At 45.8% G+C, this 17,785-nt stretch overlaps 1 protein-coding gene across 1 annotated transcript in view; it reads left to right on the top strand.

Moving 5' to 3' along the window:
- The first annotated feature begins 5,522 nt into the window (after nucleotides 1–5,522).
- SLC13A2 (solute carrier family 13 member 2) overlaps nucleotides 5,523–17,785 on the top strand; it is a 40,612-nt gene continuing 28,349 nt past the window's right edge. The window contains exons 1-2 of the mRNA XM_038759274.1: nucleotides 5,523–5,583; nucleotides 8,324–8,470. Of these exons, the coding sequence (XP_038615202.1) occupies nucleotides 5,575–5,583; nucleotides 8,324–8,470 (156 nt within the window). The 5' untranslated portion in view covers nucleotides 5,523–5,574. The remainder of the gene's footprint in view (nucleotides 5,584–8,323; nucleotides 8,471–17,785) is intronic.

The following is a 17,785-nucleotide window of genomic DNA, read 5'->3' on the forward strand; positions in this document are numbered from 1 at the left end:
CCTGTGGGACAACCTGATCACCTTGTAACCTTCCCAGCGCTTAGAACAGTGCTTTGCACATAGTAAGCGCTTAATAAATGCCATCATTATTATTATTATTATTATTTACCATTCTATTTATTTTGTTAATGATGTGCTTATAGCTGTGATTCTATTTATTCTGACAGTTTTGACACCTGTCTACATGTTTTGTCTTGTTGTCTGTCTCCCCCCTCTAGACTATGAGCCCGTTGTTGGGTAGGGACAGTCTCTATATGTTGCCGATTTGCAACATATGAGAAGCAGCATGGCTTAGTGGAAAGAGCCCGGGCTTTGGAGTCAGAGGTCATGGGTTCGAATCCCTACTCCGCCACTTGTCAGCTGGGTGACTTTGGGCAAGTCACTTCACTTCTCTGGGCCTCAGTTACCACCTCTGTAAAATGGGGATTAGGACTGTGAGCCCCTCCGTGGGGCAACCTGATCACCTTATAACCTCCCCAGCGCTTAGAACAGTGCTTTGCACATAGTAAGCGCTTATTAAAGGCCATCATTAATTAAAACAAGTAAACAGGCATCAATATAAATAAATACAACTATAGATATATACACAAGCGCTGTGGGGCAGGGGGGAATAGAGAAAAGGGAGAGAGTTGGGGAGACGTGGAGGGGAGGGAGAGCTGTGGAAAATTGGGGTTGAGTCTGGGAAAGCCTCTTGGAAGAGGTGAGCCTTCAGCATTTATTCATTCATTCATTCAATCGTATTTATTGAGCGCTTACTGTGTGCAGAGCACTGTACTAAGCGCTTGGGAAGTACAAGTTAGCAAGATATAGAGACGGTCCCTACCCAACAGCGGGCTCACAGTCTAGAAGGGGGAAACAGACAACAAAACACATAAACCAAACAAAATAAATAGAATAAATATGTACAAGTAAAATAAATAGAGTAACAAATAGGTACAAACATATATACAGCAGGGCTTTGAAGGAATTGTGTCCGACTTGATTATCTTGTATTTTCCCCAACAAATACCATAATAATAGGCAAACCTCGGCGTCCCACGGCAGCACCTTGGAATATGAAGGGCGTCTCACAGAAATGACCCATTGTGGGTGGCTTGGGTGTGTGAATGGAGTGTGTGTACGTGGGTGTGCTTGGAGGAGACAGTCTGTCCTTTGTCATGCAAGAGGAGGAGAAAACAGACCGCCAATGGCCCAGTGAAGACCCCTGAAACCACATACAGATACACCCAGAAAAAGCTCTGTTAATGTTTTGTGTGATTCGTTACAAGCTAGAGCAGACCCCTGGGAGGGGCCCACAGTCTCCACCTCAGTTTCCCTCTCTGCCTCAGTCGGCTCTGGAAGACTTGGTTGTAGAGGTCCTTGCCCTTTGGTCCTGCAGAGAGCCCTTGGACTGTCCATCCCTGGGAGATAGAGGCTGAGTAAGATTGGTGTTTATGACTCGCGATGGTAAGCTCCTTGAGGGGAGGGAATGTGCCTATCATTCTATCGGTCGATCAGTGGTATTTATTGCTTATTTACCGAAAAGCAACGTGAAAAGCAACAGGCCTGGAGTCAGAGGACCTGGGTTCTAATGCTGGCTCTGCCACTCGTCTCCTGTGTGACCATGGGCAAGTCACTTCAATCAATCAATCAATCAATCGTATTTATTGAGCGCTTACTATGTGCAGAGCACTGTACTAAGCGCTTCTCTTCACTTCACTTCTCTGGGCCTCAGTTCCCTCATCTGCAAGATGGGAATTCAATATCTGTTCTCCCTCCTACTTAGACTGTAAGCTCTTTGTGGGGCTTGGTTACCTGGTGTCTACCTCAGTGCTTAGAATAGTGCTTAGAACATAGTAAGCACTTAACGAGTGAAGTTAAGTGAAGTTAATGATGAAGACTGTGAGTCCCACGTGGGACAACCTGATTGCCCTGTAATAATAATAATAATGGCATTATTAAGCACTTACTATGTGCAAAGCACTGTTCTAAGCACTGGGGAGGTTGCAAGGTGATCAGGTTGTCCCACGGGGGGCTCACAGTCTTAATCCCCATTTTACAGATGAGGGAACGGGGGCACAGAGACCTTGCCCAAAGTCACACAGGTGACAATTGGCAGAGCTGGGATTTGAACCCATGACCTCTGACTCCAAAGCCCGGGCTCTTTCCACTGAGCCACGCTGCCCAGTGCTTAGAACAATGCTTGGCACATAGTGCTTAGCCAATACCAACATTGATTCATTCAATCGTATTTATTGAGCACTTACTGTGTGCAGAGCACTGTACTAAGTGCTTGGGAAGTACAAGTTGGCAACATATAGAGACGGTCCCTACCCAACAGAGGGCTCACAGTCTAGAAGATCAGATCACATTGATCACCTTGTAACCTCCCCAGTGCTTAGAACAGTGATTTGCACATAGTAAGTGCTTAATAAATGTTATTACTATTATTATTATTATAATCCAGGTCCTCTGACACCTGGGGGTCAGCGTTCTGCGCACTAGGCCATGTCGTTTTCCAGCTGTATTGTACTCTCCCGAGCACTTAATACAGTGCTCTTCACCCAGGGAGTGCTCAATAAATACCACTGATTGATTGATTTATGGTCTTTGGTCAAGTAAAAAGGTGGGAAAGGCCTGGGCTCTGCGCCCAGGGAGTGCTCAATAAATACCACTGATTGATTGATTTATGGTCTTTGGTCAAGTAAAAAGGTGGGAAAGGCCTGGGTGGGGGGCACTGCCCATTTCCAATGGGCAGAGAAAGGAGGTGCTAATGACGACTGCTTGTATGACAAAGGACAGAGAGCATAGAAAAGGGAGAAGTTTGTGCCTGAGACCCTCTCATTCTGGCTTGGGGCGCTGCTGTTCCGGGGACCCCCTAAGGGCAATTAATTAATTCATTCAATCATATTTATTGAGCGCTTACTGTGTGCAGAGCACTACACTAAAATAATAATAATAATGATGGCATTTATTAAGCCCTTTCTATGTGCAAAGTACTGTTCTGCAAGGTGCTCAGGTTGTCCCACGGGGGGCTCTGAGCGCTGAGGGGGATACAAGGTAACCAGGTTGTACCACGTGGGGTTCACAGACTTCATCCATATTTTACAGATAAGGAAACTGAGGCCCAGAGAAGTGAAGTGACTTGCCCAAAGTCACACAGCAGACAATTGGCGGAGCCGGGATTTGAACCCATGACCTGTGGCTCCACAGCCCGTGCTCTCTTCACTGAGCCTCGCTGCTTCTCTAAAAGCTTGGGAGAGCACGATATAACAATAAACGGACAAATTCTCTGCCCACAGTCTAGAGGAGGAGACAGACATTAATATAAAGGAATAAATGACAGATATGTACTTAAGTGGTGTGGGTCTGGGATGGGGGAAGAGCAAAGGGAGCAAGTTAGGAAGAAGCAGAAGGGAGTGGGAGATAAGGAAAAGTGGGGATTAGTTAGGGAAGGCCCCTTGGAGGAGATGGGCCTTCAATAAGGCTTTGAAGGAGGGGAGAGTCATTGTCGGATTTGAGGTGGGAGGGCGTTCTAGACCAGAGGCAGGATGTGGGCTAGATAGATGAGGTCTAGATGAGGTCTAAATGGGGATTAATCAATCAATCAATCGTATTTATTGAGCACTTACTGTGTGCAGAGCACTGTACTAAGCGCTTGGGAAGTCCAAGTTGGCAACATATAGAGACGGTCCCTACCCAACAGTGGGCTCACAGTCTAGAAGAGGGAGACAGAGAACAAAACCAAACATATTAACAAAATAAAATAAATAGAATAGATATGTACAAGTAAAATAAATAGAGTGATAAATATGTACAAACATATGGACATACATACAGGTGCTGTGGGGAAGGGAAGGAGGTAAGGCGGTACTGTAATTTAAGACTGTAAACCCCACGTAATAATAATCATAATAATTGTGGTATTTGTTAAGCGCTTACTATGTGCCAAGCACTGTTCGTTAAGCACTTACTATGTACCAAGCACTGTTCTAAAAGCACTGAGGAGGATACAAGGTAACCAGGTTGTCCCAAGTGGGGCTCACAGTCTTCATCCCTATTTTACAGATGAGGGAACTGAGGCACAGAGAAGTGAAGTGACTTGCCCAAAGTCACACAACTGACAAGTGGCGGAGCCAGGATTAGAACATGGGGTAACCTGATTACCTTGTATGTACCCCAGCGCTTAGAACAGTGCCTGGCACATAGAAGAGCTTAACAAATGCCATTATTATTATTATTATTAGGTTGAGATAGAGTGAGAAGCGTACTACTATGTAATTGTGCACTTTCCTAACCATGAGACTTTCAAGGTGGTACGTAAAACTTCCCAAACACCCCATCTGAGGCAGTAATTTATCTATCTTACATGACTGAGGGCCCCTCACACCTTTTCTCAATCGGCCCGATCATTATTCTTACTCTTATTAGTGAATGGATGACGGTAATCAGGGAGCACTGCCTGGAGGAGGGGGACTTTGGGTCGAGATTTAAATCGTAGCACCTTAGGTTTGAATGACTTTTCTTTTCCAAAGCACTTTTCGCGTTTTTTCCTCACAGCATTCTTGGATGGTAGGAACAGTGTTCCTATTTTATGATCATTTGTATTAATTAAGCGCTTAGTGTGTGCAGAGCACTGTATTAGGCGCTTGGGAAAGTACAATATAACGGTGGGTAGAGATGTTCCCAGCCCACAAGGAGTTTACAGTCTAGAGGAGGAATGGATGAGGTGGAGAAACTGAGGCCCAGAGAAGATTAAGGGACTTGGAGCTTGCACAATCAATCATATTTATTGAGCGCTTACTGTGTGCAGAGCACTGTACTAAGCGCTTGGGAAGTACAAGTTGGCAACATATAGAGACAGTCCCTACCCAACAGTGGGCTCACAGTCTAAAAACAGACCACAGACCAGTGGCAAGCTCACAGTGGTAACTTCCCAAACTACCTTCGAAATTCAAGACTTGTAGTATTAGTCAAAATTACAGCTGAGATGCCTTATCCCTCCTTTCCCTGGCCCTGGAGTTCATCCCTGGTTTTCCAGACTTTTAAAACTTTAGGTCCCTTGCTTTTCTGGGAGGAGATGTAAAAACTATTGTGGTCTCCCAAAAGCTGAGGAAGGTGCTTTGCAGAGAGTAAGTGCAATAAATTCTATTGTTTGATTGAAAAAAGCACTGGGGGCCAGAGGAGGAGAGTTAAAATCAATCAATCGTATTTATTGAGCGCTTACTGTGTGCAGAAAACTGTACTAAGCGCTTGGGAAATACAAGTTAGGTTGGGGAGGAGAGGAGCAGAGAGAGGCTATTAATTTTTTTATGGTATTTCTTAAGCGCTTACTACGTGCCAGACACAGTACTAAGCACTGGGGTAAATACAAGCTAATCAGGTTGGACACAGTCTATGTCTCACATGAAACTCACCATTTTAAACTCCATTTTACAGATGAGGTAACCGAGGCACAGAAGTGAAGTGACTTGCCCAAGATCACATAGCAGACAAGAGGCGGAGCCGGGATTAGAACCCAAGTCCTCCGATTCCCAGACCTGGGCTCAGTCCACTAGTTCACGCTGTTTCTCAGTGTCTTCTTTAAGGAAGTTTATGCCACAGGTGAGTTTTACCTTTTCTACGACCTATACATCTTCTGGAAGGAAAAAACAAAACAAAACTAAATTCTGAGGTTCCCCCCAGGGACAGCCTCCTTGGGAGAAGAATTACTTACGTTTTCCCTCTACCCCAACTCACAAAAGGGCCTTGAATAGCACCATTCCCGGTCTCATTTGCCCCATCTTTAAAATGGGAACGTAACCATTGCCTCACTAGAAGCGGAATGATTTTATTTCACAGATGTGCTAATACCAGTTAGCCAAGCAGGTTTGGAGGAAGAGGGAAGCAATTCCAACCAGAATCACAACAAGCTGTGGTATTTCCCCCTGCCACAACCCTGTGTATTTACAGTAATTCCTTCCCACTCCGGAGGGAGGGGGCACGGGGAAACTGAGGGCATTTGGCAATAGTGAAGTGTACAGCAAGACCTAAAACTGAGGAGAACTGGGGCTGAATCCCCAACTTCTTCTTGGTTTCTCCCTGGAAACCTGAACCCTCGCAAGAGCCAGCCAAGGAGTTCTAGCTGTAGCCTGACTGTCCCTGGGAGAGTCTGTCTTTAATAATCATCATAATAATAACAATAATAATAATGGTATTTGTTAAGCACTTACTATGTGCCAAGCACTACTCTAGTAGGGAAGCAGCATGGCTCAGTGGATAGAGCATGGGCCTGGAAATCAGGAGGACCTGAGTTCTAATCCCGCCTCTGCCACTTGTCTGCTGTGTAACCTTGGGCAAGCCACTTAGCTTCTCTGTGCCTCTGTTACCTCATCTGTAAAATGGGGATTGAGACTGCAAGCTCCATGTGGGACAACCTTCCCAGACTGAGCCCCTTCCTTCCTCTCCCCCTCGTCCCCCTCTCCATCCCCCCCATCTTACCTCCTTCCCTTCCCCACAGCACCTGTATATATGTTTGTACATATTTATTACTCTATTTATTTATTTATTTATTTATTTATTTTACTTGTACATATCTATTTATTTTATTTTGTTAGTATGTTTGGTTTTGTTCTCTGTCTCTCCCTTTTAGACTGTGAGCCCACTGTTGGGTAGGGACTGTCTCTATATGTTGCCAACTTGTACTTCCCAACCGCTTAGTACAGTGCTCTGCACACAGTAAGCGCTCAATAAATATGATTGATTGATTGATGGATTGTATCTACCCCAGTGCTTAGAACAGTGCTCAGCACATAGTAAGCGCTTAACAAATACCATTATTATTATTATTCTAAGCACTGGGGTAGATACAAGGTAATCAGGTTGTCCCACGTGGGGCTCGCACACTTTACATTTTACAGATGAGGGAACTGAGGCACACAGAAGTGAAGTGACAAAGTCACACAGCTGACAAGTGGCAGAGCCTGAATTAGAACCCACGACTTCTGACTCTCAAGCCCGGGCTCTTTCCACTAAGCCATGCTGCTTCTCTATTATGAATTTGTTAAGCGCTTACTATGTGCCGAGCCTTGCTGTAAGCCCTGGGGTAGATTCGAGGTAATCAGGTTGGACACAGTCCCTGTCCCACATGGGGCTCATAGTCTCGATCCCCATTTTTCAGATGAGGTAACTGCAGCACATTCATTCATTCTTTCAATCATATTTATTGAGTGCTTACTGTGTGCAGAGCACTGTACCAAGCGCTTGGGAAGTACAAGTGGGCAACATCTAGAGACGGTCCCTACCCAACAGCGGGCTCACAGTCTAGAAGGGGGAGACAGACAACAAAACAAAACAGATTAACAAAATAAAATAGAATAATAAACATGTACAAGTAAAATAGAGTAATAAATATGTACAAACATTTATATGTTGCCAACTTGTCCTTCCCAAGCGCTCAGTCCAGTGCTCTGCACACAGCAAGTGCTCAATAAATACCATTGAATGAATGAATTAAATGCCACCATCGTTATTTGTTAATATTGTTGTGATTATGATGATAATTTCCCAGAGGGCACAGAGAAGTGAAGTGACTTGCCCCAGGTCACACAGCCAATAGCACTCCCAAAGCAGCGTGGCTTAGTGGAAAGAGCCCAGGCTTTGGAGTCAGAGGTCACGGGTTCAAATCCCAGCTCTGCCACATGTCTGCTGTGTGACATTTATTTATTTATTTTACTTGTACATATCTATTCTATTTATTTTATTTTGTTAGTATGTTTGGTTTTGTTCTCTGTCTCCCCCTTTTAGACTGTGAGCCCACTGTCGGGTAGGGACTGTCTCTATATGTTGCCAACTTGTACTCCCAAGTGCTTAGTACAGTGCTCTGCACACAGTAAGCGCTCAATAAATACGATTGATTGACTGATTGACCTTGGGCGTCACTTCACTTCTCTGAGCCTCGGTTCCTTCATCTGGAAAATGGGGATTAAGCCTGTGAGCCCCATGTGGGACAACTTGATCACCTTGTATTCCCCCCCTCCAGGGCTTAGAACAGTGCTCTGCACGTAGTAAGCGCTTAACAAATGCCATCATCATCATCATCATCATTCCAGGACCCACTATTCCCTGGTCCTGTTGGGGAAAAAAACTGGGGAAAAACACCTGTTGAGTGTCCAAAGAGTTAATCCCAAACCATTCACTAACAACCTGAAAGCTTTTTTTTTTCAAAGTCTTTCAGGCCTGCCCTTCTTTCCTGTCTCCTCCTCCTTCCCTACTCTGTACACTCTCACCTCGGTAATGCCAAAAACAACACCCTGATTGGCAGAGTCAATGGTTAACACTTCGCTCCCTTTATATACTCCCCCAGATCAGCTCCGGGCTCTGTCCGGTGCCCGTCTCTCTCTCCAGGACCATGGCTGGGGCCTGGAAATCCGTCATGGCCTATTGGAATTACCTGTTTGTCATCCTGGTGCCAGTGCTACTGTTGCCCTTGCCCATCATCGTGTCCGCAAAGGTAGGAATCTCTGCCCTCTTCTTGCTTCCCCAATTTGGGACAAGACTCTCCCTTAAAGACTCTGGACCCTTCCTTAAACTCACATTTCCTCCAAAAGGCCTTCCCTGACTAAACCCTTTTATCCTGTTACCTTGTATTACCTTGTATCCCCCCCAGCGCTTAGAACAGTGCTTGGCACATAGTAAGCGCTTAACAGATACCATCATTATTATCCTTGCTTCCCTTCTGCATCATCTCTGACCTTGGATATGTGATTTATTACTCTATTTATTTATTTTTTTTACTTGTACATATCTAGTCTATTTTATTCTGTTAGTATGATTGGTTTTGTTCTCTGTCTCCCCCTTTTAGACTGTGAGCCCACTGTTGGGTAGGGACTGTCTGTATATGTTGCCAACTTGTACTTCCCAAGCGCTTAGTACAGTGCTCTGCACACAGTAAGCGCTCAATAAATACGATTGATTGATTGATGGATTGATTGATTTGGGAGCATTTGGCATTCCCCCCATCCTCAACCCCACAGCACTTGTGAACATACCTTGGAATTATATGCTATAATTTTTTTTTGATGGCATTTATTAAGCACTTACTATGTGCAAAGCACTGTTCTAAGCGCTGAGGAGGTTACAAGGTGATCAGGTTGTCCCACGGGGGGCTCACAGTCTTCATCCCCATTTTCCGGATGAGGTAACTGGGGCCCAGAGAAGTGAAGTGACTTGCCCAAAGTCACACAGCTGACAAGTGGTGGAGCCGGGAGTTGAACCCATGACCTCCGACTCCAAAGCCCGGGCTCTTTCCACTGAGCCACGCTGCTTCTTAAATAAATGACTAACCTATATTCATGTCTGTTTCCCCCTGTAGATTGTAAACTCTTTGGAGGCAGGGAACACGCCGCTCGCTCTGTTGTGTACTCTCCCACGCGCTCAGTACAGTGCTCTGTACGAAGTGAGCGCTCAATAAATATCACTGATTGGTTGATCTCCCAGAAAGGAGGGGGACCAGTGGGGTGAAGCCCCTTCTAGACTGTGAGCCCGCTGTTGGGAAGGGACCATCTCTATAGGTTGCCAACTTGGACTTCCCAAGTGCTTAGTACAGTGCTCTGCACACTGTAAGCGCTCAATAAATACGATTGAATGAGTGAATGAAAGTGAAGGACGGAGGGGGGAAGGAAGGGGTTCGGGCCTGTTACCCCCAGCTCCAGCCTAGAGAGATGACATCCTGATGGGCCAAATTCGCCCATAATCTTGGGAATCCGGTTGGTAGGATGGGGCCACCGAATTGGACCCAAGTCAATCTCAAAGGTGTTTATTGAGCGTTTGCCGCGTGCAAAGCACTGTACTGAGCGCTTCGGAAAAGACAATGCAGCAGTGTTTTTAGTAGACACATTCCCCACGCCCAAAGAACTAAACAGACTGGAGCTGAAGAGTAAAGGTTAAGACTCAAAGGGAAAGAGATTGGACGTTTATCACCTGTTAATTGCTTTACTGGGAACTCCAAGAAGCAGGGGGGCTTAGTGGAAATAAACCTACAGGGCAGGGAGTCAAGAGTCCTGGGTTCTCTAATCCTGCTCGCCTGCTGTGTGACCTTGGACAAGTCACTTCACTGCTCTTTATCTCACTTCCCTCATCTGTAGATAATAATAATGGTATTTGTTAAGGGCTTACTATGTGTCAAGTAGTGTTCTAACTAAGATCAATCAATCGTATTTATTGAGCGCTTACTGTGTGCAGAGCACTGTACTAAGCGCTTGGGAAGTCCAAGTTGGCAACATATAGAGACAGTCCCTACCCAACAGTGGGCTCACAGTCTAAGATCTGGGGTAGATACAAATTAATCGTGTTGTACTCATTCCCTGTCCCACTGGGACTCCTAATCTATGTAATTGGGAAAACAAGTATTCAATGCCCATTTTACAGTTGAGGAAACTGAGGCAAGACACGTTAAGTAAAACGATTAAATTCCCACTCTGGAAAGTGAGCCCCATGTGGATAAAAACTGTCTGGTCTGATGGCCTTGTGTTTACCCCAGTGCTTATAATAATAATAATGATGGTGTTCATTAAGTGCTTACTATGTGCAAAGCACTGTTCTAAGCACTGGGGAGGTTACAAGGTGATCAGGTTGTCCCACTGGGGGCTCACAGTCTTCACCCCCATTTTCCAGATGAGAGAACTGAGGCACAGAGAAGTGAAGTGACTTGCCCCAAGTCACCCAGCTGATAATTGGCAGAGCTGGGATTTGAACCCATGACCTCTGACTCCAAGCCCGGGCTCTTTCCACTGAGCCACGCTGCTTCTCTGAGTACTTGGCTCTGAGTAAGCACTTAATAAAGAACGTGTCTGTTTATTGTTGTACTTTACTCTCCCAAGCTTTTAGTACAGTGCTGTGCACACAGTAAGCGCTCAATAAATACGACTACATGAATGAATTCCTTTTAAACTCAAGGGAAACTGAGGGAGGCCTGCTGGTAGGCTGGTAGACCTCATGGGTTCCCGGAAGGCCCATTTTGGGTGCTTAGAGTCAATAATTCTGAGATAAGGGACATTCCCCAGCACTGAAGTCTGGGGCTTGGGCTTTAGAGGGCCATTAAATGGGAACTCTAGGTGCTAATAGTAATCATAACTGTAGTATTTGTTTTAAGTGTTGACTATGGGCCAGTTACTTGGTTAAACCTAGTCCAGTCCAGGTCCCTCCCGGTGCTCACAGTCTTAGGGAGAGAGAGGACAAGCATTTTGCCCCCATTTTACTTACCCAAGGTCATACAGCAGATAATAATAATGATGGCATTTATTAAGCGCTTACTATGTGCAAAGCACTGTTCTAAGCACTGGGGAGGTTACAAGATGATCAGGTTGTCCCATGGTGGGGCTCACAGTCTTCATCCCCATTTTACTGATGAAGTAACTGAGGCCCAGAGAAGTGAAGTGACTTGCCCAAAGTCACACAGCTGACAACTGGCAGAGCCGGATTTGAACCCATGACCTCTGACTCCAAAGCCCGGGCTCTTTCCACTGAGCCACGCTGCTTCTCCATCTTCTCATGCCCAGGCCTGTGCTCTTTCCACGCTGATTCTCCGTGTTAACAAACGTGGCCTCGAAAAGAGCATGGGATGGGGAATCAGAGGATGTGGGTCCTAATCTTGACTCCACTACTTCCTTCTGTAGGACTTAAGCAAGTCTCTTCACTTCTCTGTGAGGGAGTTTCCTCATCTGCAAAATAGGAATTCAATACCTGTACTCCCTCCTACTTAGCCTGTGAGCCCTGGGTGGGCTCTTGTACCTAACTCAGTACTTAGTTCCGTGCCTGTCGCAGAGTAAATAATAATAATAATAATGATGGCATTTATTAAGCGCTTACTATGTGCAAAGCACTGTTCTAAGCACTGGGGAGGTTACAAGGTGATCATGTTGTCCCATGGGGGGCTCACACTCTTAATCCCCATTTTACAGATGAGGTAACTGAGGCACAGAGAAGTGAAGTGACTTGCCCAAAGTCACACAGCTGACAATTGGCGGAGCCGGGATTTGAACCCATGCCCTCTGACTCCAAAGTCTGTGCTCTTTCCACTGAGCCATGCTGCTTCTCTAAGTTAAGTAAATGCTTAACAAATGCTATTATTATCACTATTATCATTATTTTAATAATAGTGATAATAATAATAAGGATCACTCGGGGCCAGTTTTCACACCGTCGTGGGGCCCACAGCCCCTGGGAACCTTCCAGGTCTTCTCAGGGAGGGAGAAATGTCTCAAGCTGGAACTCATAGGATCATAGGATCAGGGCATCCGTGCCCCATCCAAGCTCCTGGCCACCCAGACAGAGCTTCCTGACACCCTAGGAGCCACGATCCAGAGATCTGCCTGCGGAGACTGCTTGAGAAGCAGCGTGGCTCAGTGGAAAGAGCCCGGGCTTTGGAGTCAGAGGTCGTGGGTTCAAATCCCGGCTCCACCAACTGTCAGCTGTGTGACTTTGGGCAAGTCACTTAACTTCTCTGTGCCTCAGTTACCTCATCTGCAAAGTGGGGATTAAAACTGTGAGCCCCCCATGGGACAACCCGATCACCTTGTAACCTCCCCAGCACTTAGAACAGTGCTTTGCACATAGTAAGCGCTTAACAAATGCCATCATTATTATTATTATTATTGGGTGATGCCATCTGGCCCAACCCCCTTGCTGGCAAATATGTGGCAAAGGGAAAAAGGCACTGAGGTTGGGCCCTGGGTAGCTTGAGGGTGCCCTGAGCACTGAGGGTCTGCCCTAATTTTGGGGTGGCCTTGGGGTCCCGCTGTGGGCTGCTGGCACCCAGAGCTGGCCGGCCAAGTTGACTCCCTGTTCGGAGTTGGGCTGCGTCCCCCCGGCTTTACCTCCTTCCCCTCCCCACAGCACCTGTATATATGTATATATGTTTGTACAGATTTATTACTCTATTTATTTATTTATTTTACATGTACATATTTCTTCTATTTATTTTATTTTGTTAATCTGTTTTGTTGTCTGTCTCCCCCTTCTAGACTGTGAGCCCGCTGTTGGGTAGGGACCGTCTCTATATGTTGCCAACTTGTGCTTCCCAAGCGCTTAGTACAGTGTTCTGCACACAGTAAGCGCTCAATAAATATGAATGAATGAATGAATGAATGAATGAATGAATGAATGAAGCAGGTCCTCCTCACCTTACCGCACCATTGCCTTGGGTCTACCCAGAATGCTCTAGGATATTATTATCCCGAATGCTCCAGGATCCCCTCAAGACCACCCTGGGGATGCTGTTTCTGATCAGACACCATCCCTGTCCTCAAGCTTGGGGAGGGAGAACAGGCATTTAAGCCTCACTGTACAGATGAGGAAAAGTGAGGCACAGAGAGGTACAGTGACTTGCCCAACTTCACACAGCAAGCAAGTGGCAGAGCCCGGATTAGCACCCAGCATTCCCAGTCAGGTGCTCCTTCCACTAGGCCACACTGCTCCTCCAAATCTTTAGGACAGGCCGGTCTCATCACTTCTCCTGCCACCCATAGCCCTCTCTCAACCAGGCTCTGGTTCCATTCATTCATTCATTCATTCATTCAATCGAATTTATTGAGTTCCTACTGTGTGCAGAGCACTGTACTAAGCACTTGGAAAGTACAAGTGGGCAACATATAGAGACGGTCCCTACCCAACCACGGGCTCACAGTCTAGAAGGGGGAGACAGACAACAAAACAAAACATGTGGACAGGTGTCAAGTCATCAGATTCCACTTTGCTCCACTGCTGTTCCCTTTCATGGCCTCCTCCATTCCCCCCCCCCCCCACCCCCCCCCCCATCCTTTCATCTCCAGGGACACAGAGTTCAAGACTGGTCCTTTTCCTCTCCTCGGCAGATGCCCCGGCCCCACACCCTTTTGATTCACAGTAGAATGCCGGGCGACTGGTTCTGGTATAGTAGTGTAAACACGATATTTCCTCATCACTTGAAATCTCCATGGCAGCCCTAATCCTGCTCTCCAGGAGCTTACGAAGTATGGCAGGTGGGCATAAGCATTAGACGAACAATTCCCCCTTGGATATCTCCCACTTTTCTTCCTGGAGTCTCTAACTCTCCCCACAGATTGTTATTATCTCACTCAACCCCTGCCCAGAAGCAGAGCTTAGCCTCTTCTCGGTCTAGATGGGTGAAAGTGAGGTGTCAGGGAGATAGACATGAGGGATTGACCCAAAGTAAACTAAGGGAAGACCTGGAAAGAACTCCAACCCCCATCCAGTGTGTTCTCTCCGGTCCCCTATTCCCTAATCGGAGGAACATCACCGGTTTTTAGCGTTCTAGTTTCCGTCAGGAAAGCGGAGGCATTCTTCATCTTTCCCCTGACTGCAATCTTGTTGCCTTGGCAACAGGATAGGATCGATCAATCAAATCATATTTATTGAGCACTTACCGTGTGCAGAGCACTGGGCTTGGGAGAGTACAGTATAACGGAGTTGGTAGACACGCTCCCTGTCTGCCCACAAGAAGTGTACAGTCCAGAGAATAGAATAAGCTTCCTGGGTTCTGATTTGTCTATTCGCTCTGGATCAGTCCATCATTGCTATTTACTGAGTGCTTACTGTGCGGAACACTCTACCAAACGCTTGGGAGAGTTCAAAACAATAGCGTTGGTAGATGTCTGACCTCAAGCTTATAGTCTAGTGGAGGAGACACAGTAAAATAAATAAAAGATAAGGAAAACAGGAGAGTATAAGGAAGAGTGTAATTTATTTATTTTCCCCCAACTGTCAACCGAGGAAAAGCCAGGCAATTTGCAGGCCAGGTTCCCTGATCCGCGGACACACTTGGATTTTCTGTAATATTTTTTTAAATGGCATTTATTAAGCACTTACTATGTGCAAAACACTATTCTAAGTGCTGGGGAGGTTACAAGGCGATCAGGTTGTCCCACTGGGAGCTCATAGTCTTCATCCCTATTTTACAGATGAGGTAACTGAGGCACAAAGAAGTTAAGTGACTTGCCCAAAGTCACCCAGCTGACAATTGGCGGAGCCGGGATTCAAACCCATGACCTCTGACTCCAAAGCTCGTGCTCTTTCGATAATTCTTGTCGATTGCTAAATTTTCTAGGTTTTTAATCAGGTTGACCACACTATGTTGTGATCACATACTCCCCACACAGAATTTGATCAAGACAGAGAAGATTTCCAAGCTCTGTTCTCTCCCTTCCCCTGGTGCCTCCGTGGCTCACATTAATACAAGAGGTTGGTCTGGATTTGAGGTTTTTAGCCATTTGAGGTAAACCAAAATAACCCCTCAGCCCTCCTGATGAACAGTAAAACGCTGCTTTCTCACTCCTTCAGATAGAACTGCATCTCCCCAGGCCAAATGTTAGGATTTTAGACTGTGAGCCCACTGTTGGGTAGGGACTGTCTCTATATGTTGCCAACTTGTACTTCCCAAGCGCTTAGTACAGTGCTCTGCACACAGTAAGCGCTCAATAAATACGATTGATGATGATGATGATTTACTGAGCACTGATTGTGAGCAGACCACTCTACTGGGGACTTGGGAAAGTTGGACTGTGGCCAACCCAATTATTTTGTATTTACCCCAGCGCTTAGTATGGTGCCTCACACACAGAATAAGTGCTTAACAAATACCATGAAAGAGAAAGAATTACTAGACTGGATCCCTACCCTCAAGGAACTTACGTTCTAGTGTGGGAGGCAGACACTAAAACTGTCACCTCATCTGTAAAATGGGGAGTAAGATTGTGAGCCCTTTGTGAGACGGGGGCTGTACCCAACGTGATTATCTTGCATCTACCCCAGCACTTAGTACATAATAAGTGCTCAACAATCCCATAAAAAATACTTACAGATTGCGAGGAAGAAGGAGATGTAGAGAGGTATATTAGTACTAAATTAATAGGATAAGATACGTACAGATGTGTAGCAGGGCTATGAGTGGTTTGGAGTCCACAGCTGTGGGCCAGATGAGACCTGTTCTTATTTGTAAAAGCTTCAAGAAATCCTTGTGGATTTTTAAAACACCGCCGAGAAGATGTGTGTCTCTACTTTTTTCTGGGTCTCCGAGATCTCAGATGGCTTTTGGGGGCTGTGAGTTTGGCAGGAAATGCCAAGTGAACTTGGGTAAATAATCACTTCCCTTCTCTGGGCTTTAGCTTCCCCATCTATCAAATGGGGAGGTTTTATTTTTTAAGGTATTTGTTAAGCGCTTAAGCATGAGGTAGATGCAAGCTAATCAGATTGGACACGGTCCATGTCCCTCATGGGGCTCAAAATTTTAATCCCCATTTTACAGGTAGTAATAATAATGATGGTAACTGTTAAGCGCTTACTATGTGCCAAGCACTATTCTAAGCGCTGGGGTAGATACAAGGTAATTAAGTTGTCCCACATGGGGCTCACAGTAAGCAGTATGGCTCAATGGAAAGAGCCCGGTTTTTGGAGTCAGAGGTCGTGGGTTCAAACCCCTGCTCCGCCAATTGTCAGCTGTGTGACTTTGGGCAAGTCACTTAACTTCTCTGGGCCTCAGTTACCTCATCTGTCAAATGGGGATGAAGACTGTGAGCCCCCTATGGGACAACCTGATCACCTTGTAACCTCCCCAGCGCTTAGAACAGTGCTTTGCACATAGTAGGCGCTTAACAAATGCCATCATTATTAATCTCCATTTTACAGATTCATTCATTCATTCATTCAATTGTATTTATTGAGCACTTACTGTGTGCAGAGCACTGTACTAAGCACTTGGGAAGTACACGTTGGCAAAATATAGAGACGGTCCCTACCCAACAACGGGCTCCCAGTCTAGAAGGGGGATACAGACAACAAAACAAAACATGTGGACAGGTGTCAACTCATCAGAATAAATAGAACAGATTCATTCATTCAATCGTATTTATTGAGCGCTTACTGTGTGCAGAGCACTGTACTAAGCGCTTGGGAAGTACAAGTTGGCAAAATATAGAGACGGTCCCTGCCCAACAACGGGCTCACAGTCTAGAAGGGGGATACAGACAACAAAACAAAACATGTGGACAGGTGTCATCAGAATAAATAGAAAAGATGAGGTAACTGAGGCACAGAGTAGTTAAGTGACGTGCCCAAGGTCACTCAGCAGATTTAGCAGACAAGTGACAGAGCTGGGATTAGAACCAAGGTCCTTCTGCCTCCCAGCCCTTAGCCACTGGACAGAGTTGAGGGCTGATTCCAGTCAATAAGTATTTACCGAGCACTCACAGAGGGCTTGGCTAAAGAATCAAGGGAAATCTGGATTGAGTCAATGAAAGGGACCAGAAATGTGTGAGGATGATGGAACAGCATCCACTCAGCCTCCCAGAAAAAACATGGTCCCTGACTTGGTCTTTGTCTGAAATTTCAAGACGAATCTTCCGCTGAACAGAAAGCGGCAGATGGAGTTCAGAGACTGGAAAGCCGAGAGGTGATCTGATTTTCCAAGATCTCCTGGGAGTGATTCACTCTTGTTCACTCTTGTTAACAGCTAGATAAGCACAGTTCTAAAAGTTGCTCTGACTCCCTGGGGCAGGGAGTGATCTTGAGGACGTTGAATAATGATGATGGTATTTGTTAAGTGCTTACCACGTGTCAAGCACTGTTCTAAACACTGGAGTAGATACAAGCTAGTCAGCTTGGACACCGTTCCTATTCCACTTGGGGCTCACAGTCTGAATCCCCATTTTACCAATGAGGTAACTGAGGCCCAGAGAGCATTCCAAGCGCTTAGTACAGTGCTCTGCACACAGTAAGTGCTCAATAAATACGATCGAATGAACGAATAAAATGATTTGCCCAAGGTCACACAGCA

The sequence above is a fragment of the Tachyglossus aculeatus genome, chromosome 17 (genome assembly GCF_015852505.1).
Source record: "Tachyglossus aculeatus isolate mTacAcu1 chromosome 17, mTacAcu1.pri, whole genome shotgun sequence".
Taxonomy (NCBI): Eukaryota; Metazoa; Chordata; class Mammalia; order Monotremata; family Tachyglossidae; genus Tachyglossus; species Tachyglossus aculeatus.